The 17603-nt window shown below is 42.1% G+C and overlaps 7 protein-coding genes and 1 non-coding gene across 8 annotated transcripts; 5 read left to right on the top strand and 3 right to left on the bottom strand.

Annotated features, from left to right (window-relative positions):
- Window positions 1-238: 238 nt before the first annotated feature.
- GPI17 (GPI-anchor transamidase GPI17) lies at window positions 239-1732 on the top strand (the record flags this gene model as incomplete). The annotated part of the gene is made up of 1 exon (XM_020216176.1): window positions 239-1732. The coding sequence occupies one exon, from the start codon at window positions 239-241 to the stop codon at window positions 1730-1732; it is 1494 nt and encodes a 497-aa protein (XP_020073614.1).
- Window positions 1733-1795: 63 nt separating this feature from the next.
- HUA1 (Hua1p) lies at window positions 1796-2502 on the bottom strand (the record flags this gene model as incomplete). The annotated part of the gene is made up of 2 exons (XM_020217467.1): window positions 2024-2502; window positions 1796-1945 (listed from the first exon to the last, which is right to left on the bottom strand). Exons 1-2 carry the CDS (start codon window positions 2423-2425, stop codon window positions 1796-1798), a joined length of 552 nt encoding a protein of 183 aa, XP_020073613.1. The 5' UTR covers window positions 2426-2502.
- A 48-nt stretch (window positions 2503-2550) lies between these two features.
- On the top strand, window positions 2551-4050 carry CYBJADRAFT_165833 (class I SAM-dependent methyltransferase). Its single transcript, XM_020214232.1, has one exon. It carries the CDS (start codon window positions 2638-2640, stop codon window positions 3925-3927), a length of 1290 nt encoding a protein of 429 aa, XP_020073612.1. The 5' UTR covers window positions 2551-2637; the 3' UTR covers window positions 3928-4050.
- Window positions 4051-5084: 1034 nt separating this feature from the next.
- On the top strand, window positions 5085-7735 carry AXL1 (Axl1p). Its single transcript, XM_020214231.1, has one exon. The coding sequence runs from the start codon at window positions 5144-5146 to the stop codon at window positions 7697-7699; it is 2556 nt and encodes an 851-aa protein (XP_020073611.1). The 5' UTR covers window positions 5085-5143; the 3' UTR covers window positions 7700-7735.
- A 1076-nt stretch (window positions 7736-8811) lies between these two features.
- Window positions 8812-10141, bottom strand: CYBJADRAFT_165831 (TMEM165/GDT1 family protein). The gene has a single exon (XM_020214230.1). The coding sequence runs from the start codon at window positions 10074-10076 to the stop codon at window positions 9000-9002; it is 1077 nt and encodes a 358-aa protein (XP_020073610.1). The 5' UTR covers window positions 10077-10141; the 3' UTR covers window positions 8812-8999.
- Window positions 10142-10288: 147 nt separating this feature from the next.
- On the top strand, window positions 10289-10376 carry CYBJADRAFT_t10. Its single transcript has one exon. It is a non-coding gene; the product is annotated as a tRNA-Tyr (tRNA).
- Window positions 10377-10485: 109 nt separating this feature from the next.
- TEL2 (Tel2p) lies at window positions 10486-12605 on the top strand. Its single transcript, XM_020214229.1, has one exon. It carries the CDS (start codon window positions 10562-10564, stop codon window positions 12557-12559), a length of 1998 nt encoding a protein of 665 aa, XP_020073609.1. The 5' UTR covers window positions 10486-10561; the 3' UTR covers window positions 12560-12605.
- Window positions 12546-17495, bottom strand: ESP1 (separase). The gene has a single exon (XM_020214228.1). It carries the CDS (start codon window positions 17438-17440, stop codon window positions 12611-12613), a length of 4830 nt encoding a protein of 1609 aa, XP_020073608.1. The 5' UTR covers window positions 17441-17495; the 3' UTR covers window positions 12546-12610.
- Window positions 17496-17603: the final 108 nt, after the last annotated feature.

Raw genomic sequence — 17603 nt, 5'->3', positions numbered from 1 at the left:
TGTTCTCTTCAGTCCTAGGCTGCCCTCCTCAACCGTACGCTCTGCCTGCGTAGATGCTCCTAGGCTCATCTCCCTGCCAAAGAAAAAACTTTTCCCTCCGCCTAGGGGCTCCCCTCCCTCATCGCACACCGCTGGCGTTTTTCTGCCCCCGGCCGGGCAAAGCTCTCGAGAACAACAACATCAAAACGAGCTCCAGCAAAGGCAACAGAGCGTGCTAGCAAACTCAGAATCGACTGCCATGGCCAGCGAACAAGTCACCAGGATCCTCGAGTCGGAGTCGTTGAAGTCGCTTACGCTCCGGAGATGGGTCATATGCTCCATTGTGGCTCTGTACGTGTTTGTAGGCGTTCCTCTATGGTTCAAGCTTACAGAGATCTACAGGGCACCACTGCCGTCCAACTTCATCAACCTTCTCCACAGCCAGGGGAACATAGACATCCGGATCACCAACGAGGTGTATCTGGACGTGCTGGACGGATTGAAGTTCCCTGATTTGGCAGAGGCGATCCAGGTTCAGATCAACCACAGGCTGGAACAGGAGAGGGTGCAGTCGCCAATGAGCGTGCTGTGGAACGCGTCGGTGTTACAAACCAGTGAAGAGGTGCCATCAGATGCGTACGTGCTACACCTGGAGCTTGCTGACAACGAGGGCATATCGTTGGACGAGACTCAGAAGCATGCGACTCTGTTCTACACAATGGAGAGCGTGAAGAATAACGATCTGCCGTTCTTTGCTACGCAGGCAATACTGGACCATATCTTCGCCACTGAAAGACGACTGCTGACGCCGCATAAGCACGGTATCAACTCGCTGAGATACTCGCCAAAGGTCCACCTTTCGTTTAAGCTCTTAACAGGCGACGGTTATCCACTGGACTGGGAGATTGCGCAGGCCATTGACGAATACTTCACGCCGTTGATCCAAGAGTTCAAGACCTTTATCAATTTCACCATTGATTCAGAGATCAAGTACTTTGCACAGCTGAACCTGCCTGAAGGTGACGAGCTGACACTCACGGATGCGTCCCTTTCTACGGTTATGGACTTTGCAGAGTGGGATATCTCCTCGAATCAGTTCTCCTACCCAACATTGAACTTTGTGCTTTATTACCCTTCAGTGGAGCAGTCGCCACTAGCGTTCCACGATAATACCATTGGCTCGTTACACTCCTACCTGATCCCACAATGGGGGTCCGTGGTGCTCATGGAGAACTCCATAGATGCAAACACAGTCATTTCCAAGCAGAGCTTGGGCCCATTGTTGGAGGTATTCACCTCTGAGTTATTCAAACTGCTGGGGATCCCAACTGATCCAAAGACCCCACAGATAAGAGTCGATGCCATGAAGAAGTACTCGATCCTCGAGAACATTGACCGTGGAGTTGATTCGCTTGTGTCGTTGCTCAAGTTGAGTGAATCTTTACCTGACATGTCGATCCCTAAGACGGTGTTGGACAACGTCAAGATGGCACTGAGCTCCCGGCAGTCTGCAGTGGATAAGTTGAACCTCCAAAACGATTTCAACGGGGCACTTGTTGACTCAATCTCGATGGTTGAGCATAGCGAGAGAGCATTCTTCGATAGAGAAATGGTGCAACAGACGTTCTTCCCTCAGGAGCACAAGATTGCTGTGTACATGCCACTAATTGGACCAATGACCTTGATCTGTGTCCTGGCTTTGCTAAGAACGCTCAAAGAGGTGAGACTCTACAACAAAAAGTACTATGAATAAGGGCCCTTCCCCTTCCATCGCATAGGTATCGGAGAGTATATAACAGCCCTGTCTGCGCTTTCTTTAGCTGAATACACGTCCCACACCACGGCACACAGGGCATAGATCCTCATCTATAAGCATCACGGAGACCCTCCCCGTGCCACGACACCTTCCACACAGGTATCCTCCTATCGACGGGTCTCCCGGCCTCACATACCTTGGTGCCACCGGCTGTTGCATCACGGGCTGTTGCACCATCGGTACGTACTGGGGCCCATACCCATTGGTCACCGTGAAGTCATCGTGCACCCTATAGTTCGTAAACGGAATCCTCATCCCAGGGTCCACGTATCCCGTCGTATTGATAACACTCGGTTGATGTGCAAACCTCTCCCAGCACTTCTTACACGACTTGCCATTCTTCACTTTATAGCCTGTGTTGTGGCACTTCACACACCAGTACCCCTCGGGATACGTCCAGGGAAGCTTGGGCCCTGAGGGTCTCGGTGGCCGTTGCTGTTGCTGTTGCTGTTGCTGCTGTGTGCCATAAGATGAACTCGCTTGATAAGGCTCGGCTGGAGGTCTTGCCGGTGGTCTTGCTGGCGGCCTACTCGACGGCGACGAGTACCCGCTGCTTGCACCATCTTCAAGCGAATATGGTGGTGGCGGATCTAGAGGCTCGTTCTTGTAACCCGGCTGCTGTTTGCCCATTATTTGGTTCCTTGTAGGCTGTTTCCTGTGCGCTGGTGATGTTGGTGGCACGGTTAAAGGTGTAAAAGTACCCGGGGCTTTTTCACGCTTTCTCCTTCTACACGCCCACTAGGATTTATCCAATACACGCAATAACGGCGCTCTTGGCCCAGAATCGTTGCTATAAACACATCACATCACGGCCTAATCTACGCGACTGGGAGCTTCACGCCATGTCATTGTTACTGCTGAACATCCCGCGTGCTCTGGGAAGGCGTTGTGTATCGCCAAAGAGGTTCAATTCATCGCTGGTTCCAAAGAAGAACGAGTTACAGGAGCTCATCACAAAGGTGATTGGCTTCACGGGCCCGTTGCCCCTGTCACAGTTCATGAGACAGTGTCTGACACATCCAACGCTGGGGTACTATACGTCCAGAGACCCCTTGGGGGCGCAAGGTGACTTTGTCACGTCGCCAGAGATCTCGCAGATGTTTGGTGAGCTCATCGGAGTATGGTTCTACTCGGTCTGGAATCAGCAGAGGTGCCCTTCGAACGTCAACATGGTTGAGTTTGGGCCAGGAAGAGGAACGCTGATGTATGACGTTATGAGCAGCTTCACCAAGCTCGTGAAGAGAAGACACGGCGATGATTCCCTGAGCTTGAACCTGATTATGGTTGAGGCATCACATGTCCTTAGACAGAAGCAGGCGTCGATACTGGGGGACTCTGACGTGGATGCCACTGGTGAGTACTGGAAGGGTAAGTCCAGATTCGGGCTGAACAACTCTATCACGTGGGTTGATACGGAGAGGGATGTCTATGAGGTTATAGACATGAAGAGAGATACAAACTTCATCATTGCCCATGAGTTTTTCGATGCGTTGCCTATAAATCAGTACCAGAAGACGGAGGAAGGCTGGCGAGAGATCCTCGTGGACGTACACCCGGATACAAAGGAATTTGTTTTGGTGAAACAGGCTAAGCACACGTCTGCCTGTGCTATTCCAGAGTCTCAGGAACGTTATAACAACGTTAGCTTGAACACCACCGTGGAGATATCGCCAGAGTCCTATCAATACTCTAAGGTCATTGCAGACCTCATCTCGATAAATTCACGGGGAACAGGGGCTGCTCTGATTGTAGACTATGGCACTTTGAACGAGGTTCCTGAGAATACGCTAAGAGGTATTAAGGATCACAAGTTCACAAGTCCTTTCAAGGATCTTGGTGAGGTTGATCTCTCCGTGGATGTTGACTTTCAAGCAATTGCCCATGCTGCAAGGGACTCTCATGAGGTGGAAATCCTAGGTCCTATTGAACAAGGTGATTTCCTACATAACATGGGCATCACACATCGTGTGAAGCAGCTCTGCAAAAGAGCCCATGATGAAGCTACAGAGCACAACATTGAAAAGGCTTACCATAGATTAGTAGATAAGGATTCAGAGGGCATGGGTAAGATCTATAAGTTTATGGGGATTTTACCAAAGGGTTATACCACATCAATGGGATTCAATCAATGAGACTCTCCCCGTTCCACCATACTCCAGCAGTGCAATCAGGTTTCTACGAGCCACAGTTCACCTATTTATTCAATAAATTCATGTACATAAGTTACCGTTATTGACCACATCCATTGTTATCACCCAATATGGTAAGAAGTGGTATACGTAGAAACTCATAAACTTGAAACCGAAAAACAGCTGCAGCTTGAGGTCTTGAGGCTTCAGGGACTCTATAAATGATCAATTGTCCGTGGTCTTGTCCTTCTAGTGGTTGTATCTATTGAACTTTCCTCAATAATTAAAGGAACGAGCACCGATAAAGTATACACTTATGTCCGGCATCAAGACCTTACATCACGATCTCTTAGTACCACTAGCGCACTCTACAAGAAGCCATAGGCTTATAGTACTACCCAATGGGATACTCACACTGTTAATATCAGATCCCACCGAGGATTTGGCGTCAGCAGCCGTCTGTGTTGCTGCTGGTGCTCATAATGACCCTGATGAAGTCCCCGGGTTGGCTCATTTCTGTGAGCATCTCATACTGCTTGGTTCAAAGGGCTTTCCAGGTTGTAACGAGTTCCACAGCCTGTTGTCCAAAGCTGGTGGGCGTCGTAATGCGTTCACCACTGGTGAACAGACATGTTTCTTCTTTGAGGTTCCATCTGATTCTGTCTATCAGGAGAATAAACCTCTCTTTAACCATCTGATTGCGATGTTGGCAGACGCTATGGTTTCACCATTATTCCCTGAAGCGATGTTTGAAAAGGAAGTGTATGCTATCGATGATGAGCATTCAGCGAATGTCAATAAGACAGGAAGGGCCATGTACCATGGTGTTCGTCTTCTTGCAAACTACAGGCATCCGTTTAGCAGATTTGCAACTGGTAACTTCTTTACCTTGAACGACATACCAAAGATCAACAAAGTTAACGTCAAGGATCAACTAAAAAGATTCCATTCTCAGAACTTCATTGCAGAGAAGATGACTTTGGTCATTAGAGGCTCACAATCTCTGAATCTATTACAAAAGCTGGCACTTAGCTTTAGTAACATCAAGACGTTGTCGGAAGTTGATTCAAAGAAGTCAAAATTGAATATCTTTGGTAAGTCAAATTCACCATATCAACATAGACCACTGGATAAAGATTTAGAGCAATTCAATGTATTGTCTTCATGGAAGTATAGTTCATCCATTTTTACCAGTGAAGAGAGGCATTTGGCTATTTTAATGGACTCAGAGAAAGCCCCAATTGTCAGGCTCGTCTTCCCTTTCAATTCTAATATTCCACAAGCTGATAACCTCCAGCGTGTTTGGTGTAATATCCTCGGTGATGAAGGTCCAGGCTCACTCCATGATGGCTTAAGTACTAGAGGTTTGTCGATTGGTGTCTCTGCTTTCACGCAAAAGTTGTCAAAGGACGAAAGTGTCCTAGTGCTGGAGATCAAGCTGACCAATACAGGAGCTCAGAATATCTTCAAAGTGATTGCAACAGTTCTAGGGAGCTACAAAGACAGCATCTTGTCCAATGCCAAAGATCTCGAAAGATATATCTTTGAATTAGAGTCGATGGATAAGCTGAGCTACATTCATCAAGATCTCCACAAGTCCACGATGGATGAAGCCAGCCAATTTGCTCAAAATTTACAAAATGATATAGCCATTTTAGGTGCTAAAAACATATTAAAAGGTACTCAGAATTGGCAATCTTCTAGCACAAAGGATAAGCTATGGGCGGACGTGGCTTCACAGTTTGTCTCGTTTGTTGAACGATACCTGAACCAAGATAACTTGAGGTTTGTGCTAATGGCCAGCGAGAAAATAAATCGGTCTGTTTCATCGTCGTGTGGACTCTTGGAATCATCAAAGGATCAATATTTCACCTTTACGTATCGTAAGGTCAAATTCAATCCAATAGAGATTTCAGAAGAATACTCTACTCTAAGATTCAACTTGCCTAAACCAAACATTTATATTCCAACCTTTGCTATGGACCATGATATACTTAATTCGATTTTGAGACAAAGTGCTGCCAAGTCCTCTCAGGCTTCATTATCATTGACAACAAAGGCAAAATGGCTAGAGACTGAAGCAAAATTGATAAGTTTGAGCAATACATTTGAGCTTTGGACCAAATTGGAGACATCAGAGTCTTTCAAATCAAAAACATTTATCTCTTTTGACTTAGTTGCATGTTCTGTTGATCCATCTCCTCTAAACACAATGCACTGTGAAGTATTTGTCGAGCTGCTAAAGCTAAAGATCTCACAATTGCTTTATCACTCTGAGCTGTTAGATTACACCTGGGAAATACATGCTTCTATCAAAGGCGATGCAAGATTTGGTGTCACAATTACTGGTTTTACTGATGGTGTTAAACTTATGCTGAATAATATTGTTGAACATTTTAAAGACATTGTTGAAGGGCATTCCTTCACAGCTGATGACTTCAGGCATGCTAGAGTCGCCGTGAGGTCGAGGTATAGTGATCTTGAACAGGATAGCTCATTAGCACATGCTTTGACAGGCTTATTAGTGGTTATGGAGGAAAACGTATGGACTATGGAGGATCGTTTTGATGCATTGGATGATTTAGACGCTGAGACGTTTAAACAATTCCTTGTCCAGTTCTCGTCTAGCTCAAAGTTTCTGAGACTATTCGTCCATGGTGATTTACACTCAACTGATGATATTATTGCCTCTATCAATCAAATAAGTCATCATTCAAATCCTCAAGCCTCATTCAATCACATTGAGCCGTCTACTGTGAAGTTGAATCCTGGTAAAACTTTTACAATTTCAAGGAAGGGACCAAAGAGCGATCCCACAAACTCCATCTGTTTGTTTATTCAAACAGGCCCACGCTCGGACAGTTATACCAAACTCGTCACCCGATTATGTGCTTATTTGATGTCATTAACATTAGTTCCAGATCTTAGATTCAAGAAACAATTGGGATATGTTGTTCTTGGGGGAACCAGAATCTTGAGAACCACAGTGGGAATTCACATCACCATAATGAGTTCCACATTCTCCTCCAAATATCTTCAGAGGCAAATTGATGAATACCTATTATCCTGGGAAAAAACAATCAGTGATTTAAGTACAGAGTCATTTCAAAGCGATGTTGTTGACCCATTTTTGAAGACATTGTCCAACAAACTGGATGAAAGTGGGGGACCAGAGAGCTTGACATCTGAGATGAAACCGAGTGTTGGAAGCTCCAACTGTGCCTTTAGTGGTGATTGCGTCAAGTTTCACCGCAAGATCAGAGACGATATCTTCAGTGAAGACTATGACATCTCCTTGCACCAATCTTCTGTGCAACGTTTGAAACTTTTAACAAAGTCTGATCTTTTGAGATTTATTTCTGAGTTCATAAGTCCTAGATCTCCGTCACGTGCCAGTCTAAGCGTGTTAATCGACTCTCCGCTCTCGCCAGAAGAATCAAGAAAGCAAATCTTGATATTACATCTAGAGGTCTTTTTGAAGATGAAAGGATTAAGAATATCCCATAATAAGCTCCAGGATATTGTTGAAACAAGCAACGGGACTCCAGTACATCTCATGAAAGGTCTATTCAAGCACTTTGTTGGACAAGGTGAAAGTATGAGACTATGTACTGTTGTTCTCAAAGAAGCAGTTAAACAAATTTTTGAAGGCTTAAAGAGTGGAGGAAGCCAAAGGTCAGAGGAAATTAGTTCTAATGGTGATCACATATCAATCACAGATATACCATCATTTCAGAGTGAACAAGGCATTATACGTAAGACCAATCATTTATAGGGATGTTTCTTTTTATACATTAATACACAGCGTGCATCTCATGCTAGTCTCTATAGCTTCAAGTCTTGTATGCCCATTTCAGCAGCTTGGAATGGAGAGATAGTTCTATCGAAGACCCAAAGACTCTGGAGTGGTACATACACGCTATATGGATAGTGGAAGACCATCCGGACATTCGTATACACATTGGGCTTTTGTTAGCCTAAGTAGTTATTGGTTTAAACCTCTTGAACAACCTGATCAAGTAGTTCATTTGATAGAGTAAAGAAGTTTGAAATGTGAATGTTTGAAATAATCGTTAATCGTGTAACTATAACTAATTTTAGTAGATTTTAGAGGCTTTTATACTAAATATTGTTTATTAGATTTTATCAGAATAAATCCAGTCCACAGTAAAGTTAGAAAAGAAGAATTCATTTTGAAAAGATATATTTTGGTTTCATAAAGGGTTAAACAAAAAACCAGGGTTTTATTGAACAATAAAGTACATAGTTCATATAAATTCAGCTGTGTTGAAGCTTCGTTACATTTAAGTTACTCAGCTAATTGGTGTGTCAAACTATGTGTGTCCGGATGTTTTTCCTTGATACCACCAACGTACAAAAGTAAAAGTAAGTTTTCAGCTGATGAAAGACCTCTTGGAGTTACCGATATAGATGATAATCATTGTTCAAAGTATAGTACAAATCACTGTACACTTACCTCCAAGGCCGAATTTGCTTATTATTTCACTGCAAAGCTTTGAGCCAAACATTCATGAAAGATTGACCTATCACAGCACACACATTACCAAGCGATATGATTAATGTCCGGATGTGTTATGACACAATCGGAGTTGTCGCAGAAAGTTTCCGTCATCTATGAAACCACAGCGAAGCACACTTACAGCGACGAATCGAATTGTTACTCAATGAGTCTTATTGGTTTCCCAGTAAACAAGTCGACATTTCGCATTATTCTCAGATCTCAATTGTTTGCAGACGCATGGGTTCATGAACAAAGCTCTTAGTCGAATTGGGCAATTAGTAACTGTAAGATGCGTGGTCCTTGATCGATTAGTCCAGCTTGTAGCGAAGAACTGCAAACCAAACACTACAACTAACATATGTAACATATCTGAAGAGACTCTATCAAGATTCTAATTATGATATAGGTACAGATAAGAATATACCTCTGAAGACACGTTCATAAACAAGAAACCAATGTCAATGATTGCATGGGTCTTTGACACCTCTATTACCTTTCCCTCCATTTCTCAAATTCACTTCCAACTTGGAATTGATCTATTCTATTCGTCTCCTTATTCAATGTTGTAGATGGCATCGTAGAAGTACAATATTGAAAAGATCAAGAATGCAAAGGCACCACCCAAAGTAACGGTTCTCATACTGATTCTAGAAGCAAGCATCTTACCTCCAATGACAGCACCTGCTGTACAGATACCGTGTCCAATGACAGCACCCATGATAACTAACCAATAGTTCGAGCCAGCAGCCATAGCAATCGTCGCGATTTGTGAACGATCACCCCATTCACCAAGGAAAATCATTACAAACACTTGAACCCAGAGCGGTGAGAGGACAAACGATGATAGTTCCTTAAAAGAGTGCAACACAGACATCACCGAGTCTACCACCAATTCCTGGAAAGAACGGTTTGGATTCTGTTTTGTTTCATGACCACCTGTTTCCAAAGTGTCCAAATCGTTATTCATATCAGACACGGTCAATTCTTCTTCAACCTCGGCCAACTCCTCGTCAACTCCCAAATCTTTGGACATCGTCAAACCTTCCCTGGTCAATTTGTAACCGAACACGAGAAATAGTACAGCAGCCAAAAACTGAGTGACACGCTTTGACAACAACGTAGGTAAAGTGTGTCCAACAATACCGGACAGAATAGTCATTATAGCCAACGATGCAAATGACGCGGTAAACACCACAATCCTTGAATGGCGCATAGCCATGAGCGCAGAGATCAAGAACGTTTTATCACCGATCTCAGAGACTATGATCATAGAGATAGACATGAAGAATGCGTTCGAATCTGTAGATTCCTGACCTGAGGCACCACCCTGTTCAGCAGCTGAGCCTTGAGAACTGGCCCTGACAGAAGGTGCATCCATATGGCTGATTCTTTGAGCAGTATCTTGATTTTTGTTGATATTACCATTAGCACCGGCTCCATTCCCTGGAGGAGTCACAAGGTCCTCGATTGGACTCGTATTGGAATCAGCAACTTGAATATCAGCAGGGACGCCAGCGGGTAAGCCTCTCTTATGAATCTGAACAGCATGTGGCAATCTTCTATCACCCAAGGATGCTAAGTCAAGCGCGTATACCACCGTAAGTAGAGTCAGGTAGCCCAATAGCCTCATTCTTCCTTTAACAAGGGGTCAAGATACACTGTATACAAACAGACAAGCGATGAAATCAAGTAAACAAGAGGAAAATAGCTGATGTTATTGATCCTGAAATTATTTTCAAGATTTTTTTTGCCTAATGTAGCCAAGGAACATAATCACCCATGCTGTTTACATAAGCACCGAGCTATATAGTTCTCAAGTCAATTTCACCAAAATGTGAATTCCTCTCGGTGGCCAAGTTGGTTTAAGGCGTCAGACTGTAATGGAAACAAAGTCATCTGAACATCGGGCGTTCGAATCGCCCCCGAGAGATTTTTTTTTTCGATTTTTTGCTCTTCGCGGTTTCCATGGTTACTGAAGAATTATACACATCTCGGAATTCTTCACATCTTCAAAGTCATCGACATGGACTTTTCATCTTGTCATTTCCTATTTGTCGTGGCAGCTTTTCTTTGGTCCAATATACAGCACAATTAGTTGATGCCTGAACCTGAACAATGACAGCGAGCGAGATACTAGAACGGTTAAAGTCTACACAGAGCGCAGAGGATATCGAATCTCTCACACAACAGCTTTTACCACTACAGGCTTCTTTTCTGCTCCCACTTCAATTACAGATCATCACAACTTATCTCGATAAGATATTACCAGTGTATAACAGCCTGAAGACCACAACCAAGCTGAAAATAAGGAAACTGTTCATTTCATGCGCTGCTATATCACAACTTCTCAACCAGTATAAGCTGTCAGGGAAGAATGAAGTGTACTTCCAATTCACAAGAGATTTGATTCTAGACCCAAGCCTTTTGGGCTCAACCTTAGAGTCGTGCAGCGGGAACAGAGCAGAGCTGAAACAGACGAGAGCGTTGTTTTTTGGATCAAAGATCTTCAACACTTTCGAAGGTAAAATCACCATGGATGATTATATCAAGATAGTCTCTAGACAGTTGTTACAGGTTTGTATGGGCATGAACGATCCACCGGTGGATTATTTCCTTGCACTTTTATCATTACATCCCATAGAAGCGAAGGTTATACTATTTGATGAATTCCTACATGCTGACAGACTGAAATATTTGTCAAGTGCCTTACATAGAATGTCCCATTTACAAAAGAGACAGATGTTCAATTACTTGATACCATATCTCGCTAACCACACGGGCATCAATAACTTGAGCACAGTTGCATCAATATTATCTCAATTAGATATTACCGGAGTCGAAAAACATATAATAACGACTCTGAGTGAGGTTGACAACTGTGAACTTCAACAGTGTTTTGTTAAAGTAATTGGACAACATTTACAACAGACACAGTATCTCCTATCTGTATGGGGTGATGGTGTGTATATTGCGGATGCAGCATCTGAGAAGCAAGAGACAATGACCAGACTGATACTTATTGAACTGCTATATCTGGAAAAGGATCAACTGAAGCAGTTATCCTCAGAGACAGTGTTTCTCTCTGCTATCACATCCAGGATCTCCAGTAACGATACGAGACTAAGAAATCTAGGAATGATGGTCGCAAAGAAACTAACTTGTGGTGAAGTTAGCATTGATATGGAAGATGAAATTCAAGTGGAGAAGCCAAATATTTTAATCTCAAACACTATTGATTTCGCAGACTTACATTTGGGCTCGATGCCTAATCTTTCAATTTCACATATGAAGACCACTCAAGTGGACTCAGACGATGAAAACGATGAAGATTCCAGTGATGATGACGATGAGGTTGATCAGGACCCTGTTTTCCTGAAGGACTTGATACAGAAGTTTACAGACAGCTCAACTCGATCAGTTACACGTTTACTGCAAGTAACTGTTAGACTGGTTCGCCAAAAGGCAACGTTCGGGTCAGAGCTACAGTTCTACTCACCAGAGTTAATTGCCATTCTCTTGGGGCTCTTGAACAAGTATGATGAGGATAACTTCGAAGAGCTAAAGCTCAACGCAATAGTCGCTGTGATTGTTTCAAGCCCACAAATCATATCCAAAGTTTTCGAGTTGTTTTTCACAGGTGATTACTCACTTCAACAGAGAATGATCACTTTATCTGCTATTGGCCTCAGTGCGAGAGAGCTTCGTGGCTTCGATGATAAAGATATACAAAAGCCCCAGTTTTCATTCCCAACATCACATATTCCACAGAGGGAACAGCGTAGAGAGCAAATCGAAAGAAGCAAGAAGATTGTGGAAATTGAGTCAGATGATGAAATGGTTGGAACGGTCTTGCGGAAATCTTCCAAATTGACAAAGCCAAAGGTACAAACCAATAAGAACCTCTTTGCAAAACATGCAACCAAGTTCTTCTACCCTTTAGCAAATGGATGGTCTGCCGGCATTGATCTTGGTGGGTATAACGAACTCTTTTTAAAACATTATCTCTCAACGTTGCATATAGTGTTGCAAGCTTCGTACCCTTGTCATTCTTATGAAGAAATGGTGGATGCATACACACAGATACGCGATAGTGTTCCTAATATTACACTGTAAACAGAGTTACGTATACTTCATTCATTCGTTATATTATTAAAACATCATCGTTCATTGTAATCTCATGGGTAAACCGTAAACAACAGGCGCAGCACCGTTCAAGTACTGCAACTTGCATTCATCACGAGACAATCTGACAGCATCACATATGGTGTTTCCAACTTCACCATCTTTTAAACCCCATCTTTTGAACAAACCAAGTGTAAATTTATCAATATCCTTATCCGTTACATCCCATAAATTACCAACGATCATTGGGCAACCTGCGACAAGATATGAAAGAACGGTACCACTCGGTTCTAGAAGATTATTGTCAATTAAGGCAACCGATGAACACCCTAGTAGTAACGAGGGGGCAACTCTTGGAAGTTTCTTGATTGTCGTTTCCCTAATGTAACTCGTACCAGACCCATGGCCCACATAAAGGAAAATCGAACATTGGAGATATTGGCTGAATTGATCTTCTGTTGGCTTCATGCCACATATACCTTCCCAGGAGTGCTGCTCTCGGAAATGTTTCAAACAATCAGAAAACCTCTCCTCAGTCTTACTAAGATCACCTGCTGGGTTGATAATGAAAGCACCATTTGTCTTGGATATAGATAAAGGCGATTTCTGTAGCATTGAGATGCACAGACTAACTGATGGTATTCTGGATATTGACTGACCTCTCAAGCAAGGAATACTCTCCCATGGTATACTGTGAAGTTCCTTCCCCAAGATCAATATCGTATGAGAATACGATTCAGGGTTTGGATGGAGAGCGAGGTATTCTGTCATTAACGTCTCAGTCTGGACATATATGTTGTCGATATCGACTTCGTCATAAGCGTTTTCTTCTCCATGAAATAATAAAATGTCCAAGACAAAGTAAATCAAGTCCTCTAGTGGTTCCGTAGTAACCAGTGCGCTTGGATCACCAAGTCTTAAGAATAATTCAATGACGAAATCGTCAATTTCAACAGGTTTTGGTCCATGATTCCTGTGTGATCTAGTTGGTATATTCATACGGATAATACTCAAAAACTTTCTCTTGAACACTTGGAGGGCTTCTTGATTAATCTTTATAGGACTGAATATTCCTTTGAAGCCACTGATCCAATAGTGTTCTATTTTCTTGAGCAGAGCAGAGAGTCTATTGTCAAGTTCAGCTCTTGTCGTATGCCACTCCTTGCGTTGTTCTGCAGTGTCAATAGAGGAGACAACCTCTTGGGACATGGTTTTATCACTCTCTTTGATGATCTGTTTCAATTCATTCAAACAGTCATTTAATTTGAAATTAGGGTCTTCACCAGTTCTTACAAAGAGTCTAGTCAAGGGAAGCTTCAACATCTTCGGAGCCTCATCTAGTCTTGTGATAATGAGTTCGTCATTGATAGAACTCACATCTATGCTTAGAATCTGCCAGTTTTGGTCTCTGATCAATGATATGTCAGGTTTCTCAAATTCAACAGCCATAGAGCTTGGTAGATCAGCATCGAACTCAGGTATCTTCTTGCCAGTATTGCTTGTAATATTGATCATTGCCTTCTCGCTAAGAAAGGGCTGGGTCTTCACATGGTTATTAAGGAGAATACATTCCTCAAAACTGTCATTGCTGTTATAACTATTCGATATACTTGATAGTGTTAACAAGTCAAGTGAAAGAACCCTGTGGATCTCATTTCTTTGATAGTTTGCCAAATATCTTAGTACAGAAATCAACTGAACAATCATTCCTTTTGATTGTCTCATACCGGTAATCGCCTTTTTAACATTCTTCACGCTGTTTGATTTAGCCTTCTGTGGTAACTGAGGAACAGGAGCCACATCAAACTTCTTAACAATTGAGGGTATTGCCATGGCAGAGTCTTCCATTGTGGAATAAAGTGGGTCCATGTTCAACGAATTCTGGGCATTGATAAAAAGCCTTCTGGAGTTCAGCATGTAATTCATAGCATGTAAGTAAGGATTTTTTGAGGTGTTGAGAGTTAGATCCACAACTTCTGAATTGAAATGGTACTCATAATTTAATCTCCAAACATTGGCTAAAACCTTTCCTTCTTTCTCCATAAACAGTAAGAAGGCCTTTAAATTCCTTCTAGCCTCCACTTGAGAACCAACATCATCATGGTAGATATCAGAAAGGAGTCTGTAGTATATCAGTTTGTAGTTATCAACATATTTTTCATCATCATCATTAGTGTTGATCAAACGGAGGCTATCAAATAACTGGTCCGCCTGTGTCTTGATGTCTAGACATTCTTGTACCTTTCCTGAAACGTGGTAGTAGTGTGCCATAAAGTAACAATTCTGGACAAAAACCATCTTGTATTTGGAGACTGAGTCATTGACCTTCTTAAATTCTCCAACGTAGTAGTCTGCATCCTTGGATAAACCCAAGTGAATTAAGGTATTGATCACATTACGAAATGCAGACATCATGGAACGTATAATCTGCAAATTACCTTGATCTGTTTTTAATACCGATTTTGCAAGTTGGATAGAAGCAACAGCTGATGTGATTGATTCCATGTGACAGCCTTTCACCCACAGGAACTTTGATCTTGAAAGCATAACCTTAACCAGGAGTTTCAGTACCGTAATGAATTTATCCCTAGGAAATGCACACTTGTTTTCTATACTGAAAATTCCAGGATATGAGTCGATGATCTGGTAAATTTCATAAGCAGTATCGGTGAGCCCTTCCTGATCAAAGTTCACCATGAAATATTTCAACTTTAGCAACTTGAATGGTAAGACACTCACGATATATTGGAATTGATCCCCGTGATCCTCTACATATCCATCAAAGTTACCAGGCAAAAGCTTGAGAACTTCTCTCAAAGTTAACATATTCTCGAGGCTTTCAGACAGAAACCATACTTTAAAAGTCTCATTTGCATCCTTTAGATACACTTCGATACTCGAGAATAATCTCTTTAGAGCTTTGTGATATCCAAAAAACTTCAGATATCCGACAAATTGCTCTAAAAATGTTGTTTCAAATGATGTTACTCGAGACCTGTTTCTAGGAACCCAGCTGTTGAGATAAATGTTCAGGATTTTGGGGAGATTCAACGTCGATTTAGCCCTGATTTCAACCGAAAGATAATAGAAACACTTGATTAAATGGTCATAATTTGTCGTTGTTATAGTGGAAATCCTTTGGACCTTCAATATTGGCAATTCTTTGCAGAAAATACCGCACAACATTTGTAATATCTGATCTCCTATAGCAAGATTTTGGAATAGGTTTACAAAATCGACATCTGTGCAGTACTTTGTTGCCAAGCAGAATACCATTGCTTTATCACCTTCGGCAAGGTCAGTAATTCGGAAGGCATTCAAGTTTTGAAAGAGTAAATAACCACCAAATTTTCGCTCAAAAGTGTCAAACTTTTCAAGCAATCCTTGATTTAGTTGAGACAAGAAGGCACTGTTGAAAATTATGGACGATAACTTGGATATCATGGTGATGTTACCCTTGAGGATTTGAAGTGCCTTTTTGAACTTGATGTCAAGGTCTGAGGTATTTTGATTTCGGAGAAACAGATCCCTCTCAACAAGCAAAGACTGTTCAAAGTATTTGAGATTGAACGATAGATTTGACAAGTTTCTTAGTCTCTTGGTATCACCGCAGTGAGAGTATAACTTGAAAAGTTTCATCAAATATTGTTCCCAAAATTGATCAGGCGCATCTATCAACTTGGCATTGATCAATGTCTTATCAAACACTTTGTTTGTTTCCTTTGTTAACGAATGTGAGTGGTTGGCGTAAAAAGTCAACAATGTAGAAACGTCATCACCTTTCTTAAACTTCAACTTTAAGATGTACTGTCCCAATGAATCCATGAGTTGGGACGTTGGTCTTTTGATAGCGTCCAACTCAGTTGCGACCAGCGCAGAGTTTAGATTTGCATTGTTCAAAAGCTTGATGACGATATTTGACCTTACCGAATCGGCAACCACCAATTCCCAATCTAGTCCAAGATCGGAACATAGGGAAACTATACGAGCATTGACAGATTGGAAGTTATCTGAATAGTTTCCACAGGCAAACTGGTGATAATATAACGGAACTTTATCCAAAATTTCCATCGAAAGCAACGTTGATTCCAAATTTTCAACAAAGGTTTCAAACGTGCCATTTAATATGAAATCAGAAAACTTTAAGTTGAACCTTTCAACATAATTCAAGAATTTCAAATGCATACACGTCTTAAACTGCACGGAAGGTGCCACACGTCCAAGTGATAGCACCAATTTGATGACTGATCTTAGCTGAAATCCATCCATAGTGGGTGTTATCCTTTCATTTAGAAAGAAGGTCAAGATATCTGATGCATAGGTATAGTTCTCACTTTGGAATAACTTGTATATGACCTGGATCATAAGTAGTTTCAACACTTTATCGTTGTCAGACCAGGTGGGCAGCGATATGCAATCAGAGAGAACATCAAAAGCCTCATCCTTTGAATGGAACATACAGCTCCTTATTTCACACACTGTTGTGGCATAGTCAGTCGACTTGCACCTGTTCTCAAGCTCTATTAATTTCACAATAAACGAGTTGTGTCTCTTTGTAACATCAGACATGTTATTAGCAAGATCCAACTCGTACAACTTTGTGAAGCATTCTGACGCTAGCTTGACGTACGCAGAATCAACGCTGTTCAAGGCATTGACTCGATTGAGCACCAGATCAATAGCGTTCAAGCAGAGCTTATAAATACCGTCCAGACTCTGTGGTATATCCACAGATGAATTCTTCTTGGTCGGTGACTGGTATTTAGTACCCGTGGGCGAATAGTTGACGTTAACGTGTCTTAGCGGCGGTCCTTGAGCTTTGAGCTGTGAATAGCAACTGACTATCCACGTCCATGCGGCTTCTTTCTCCATGCTGTTCTGAGAACTGAAATCCCTAGTTGTACACAGCAAATGAGCTTTCTGTGGTTTGGAACAGGTATCAAAAATCGTTTGTTTACATTTCCTGTTGACGTTTTCTGCTCTCTGTGGAAAAATACTTGCGCGGTTCACCAAAGTCCTTTTGGTACACACACTC

The sequence above is a fragment of the Cyberlindnera jadinii genome, assembly GCF_001661405.1.
Source record: "Cyberlindnera jadinii NRRL Y-1542 unplaced genomic scaffold CYBJAscaffold_1, whole genome shotgun sequence".
NCBI classification, from domain to species: Eukaryota; Fungi; Ascomycota; class Saccharomycetes; order Phaffomycetales; family Wickerhamomycetaceae; genus Williopsis; species Williopsis jadinii.
Note: the sequence above shows the minus strand (reverse complement) of the source record. Positions and strands in the feature narration are given on the sequence as shown.

Bases quoted from the DNA above. Each gene is read 5' to 3' on its own strand.
- CYBJADRAFT_165833 (XM_020214232.1), top strand. From the start codon at position 2,638: ATGTCATTGTTACTGCTGAACATCCCGCGTGCTCTGGGAAGGCGTTGT.
- AXL1 (XM_020214231.1), top strand. From the start codon at position 5,144: ATGGACTCAGAGAAAGCCCCAATTGTCAGGCTCGTCTTCCCTTTCAAT.
- CYBJADRAFT_165831 (XM_020214230.1), bottom strand. From the start codon at position 10,076: ATGAGGCTATTGGGCTACCTGACTCTACTTACGGTGGTATACGCGCTT.
- TEL2 (XM_020214229.1), top strand. From the start codon at position 10,562: ATGACAGCGAGCGAGATACTAGAACGGTTAAAGTCTACACAGAGCGCA.
- ESP1 (XM_020214228.1), bottom strand. From the start codon at position 17,440: ATGGAGAAAGAAGCCGCATGGACGTGGATAGTCAGTTGCTATTCACAG.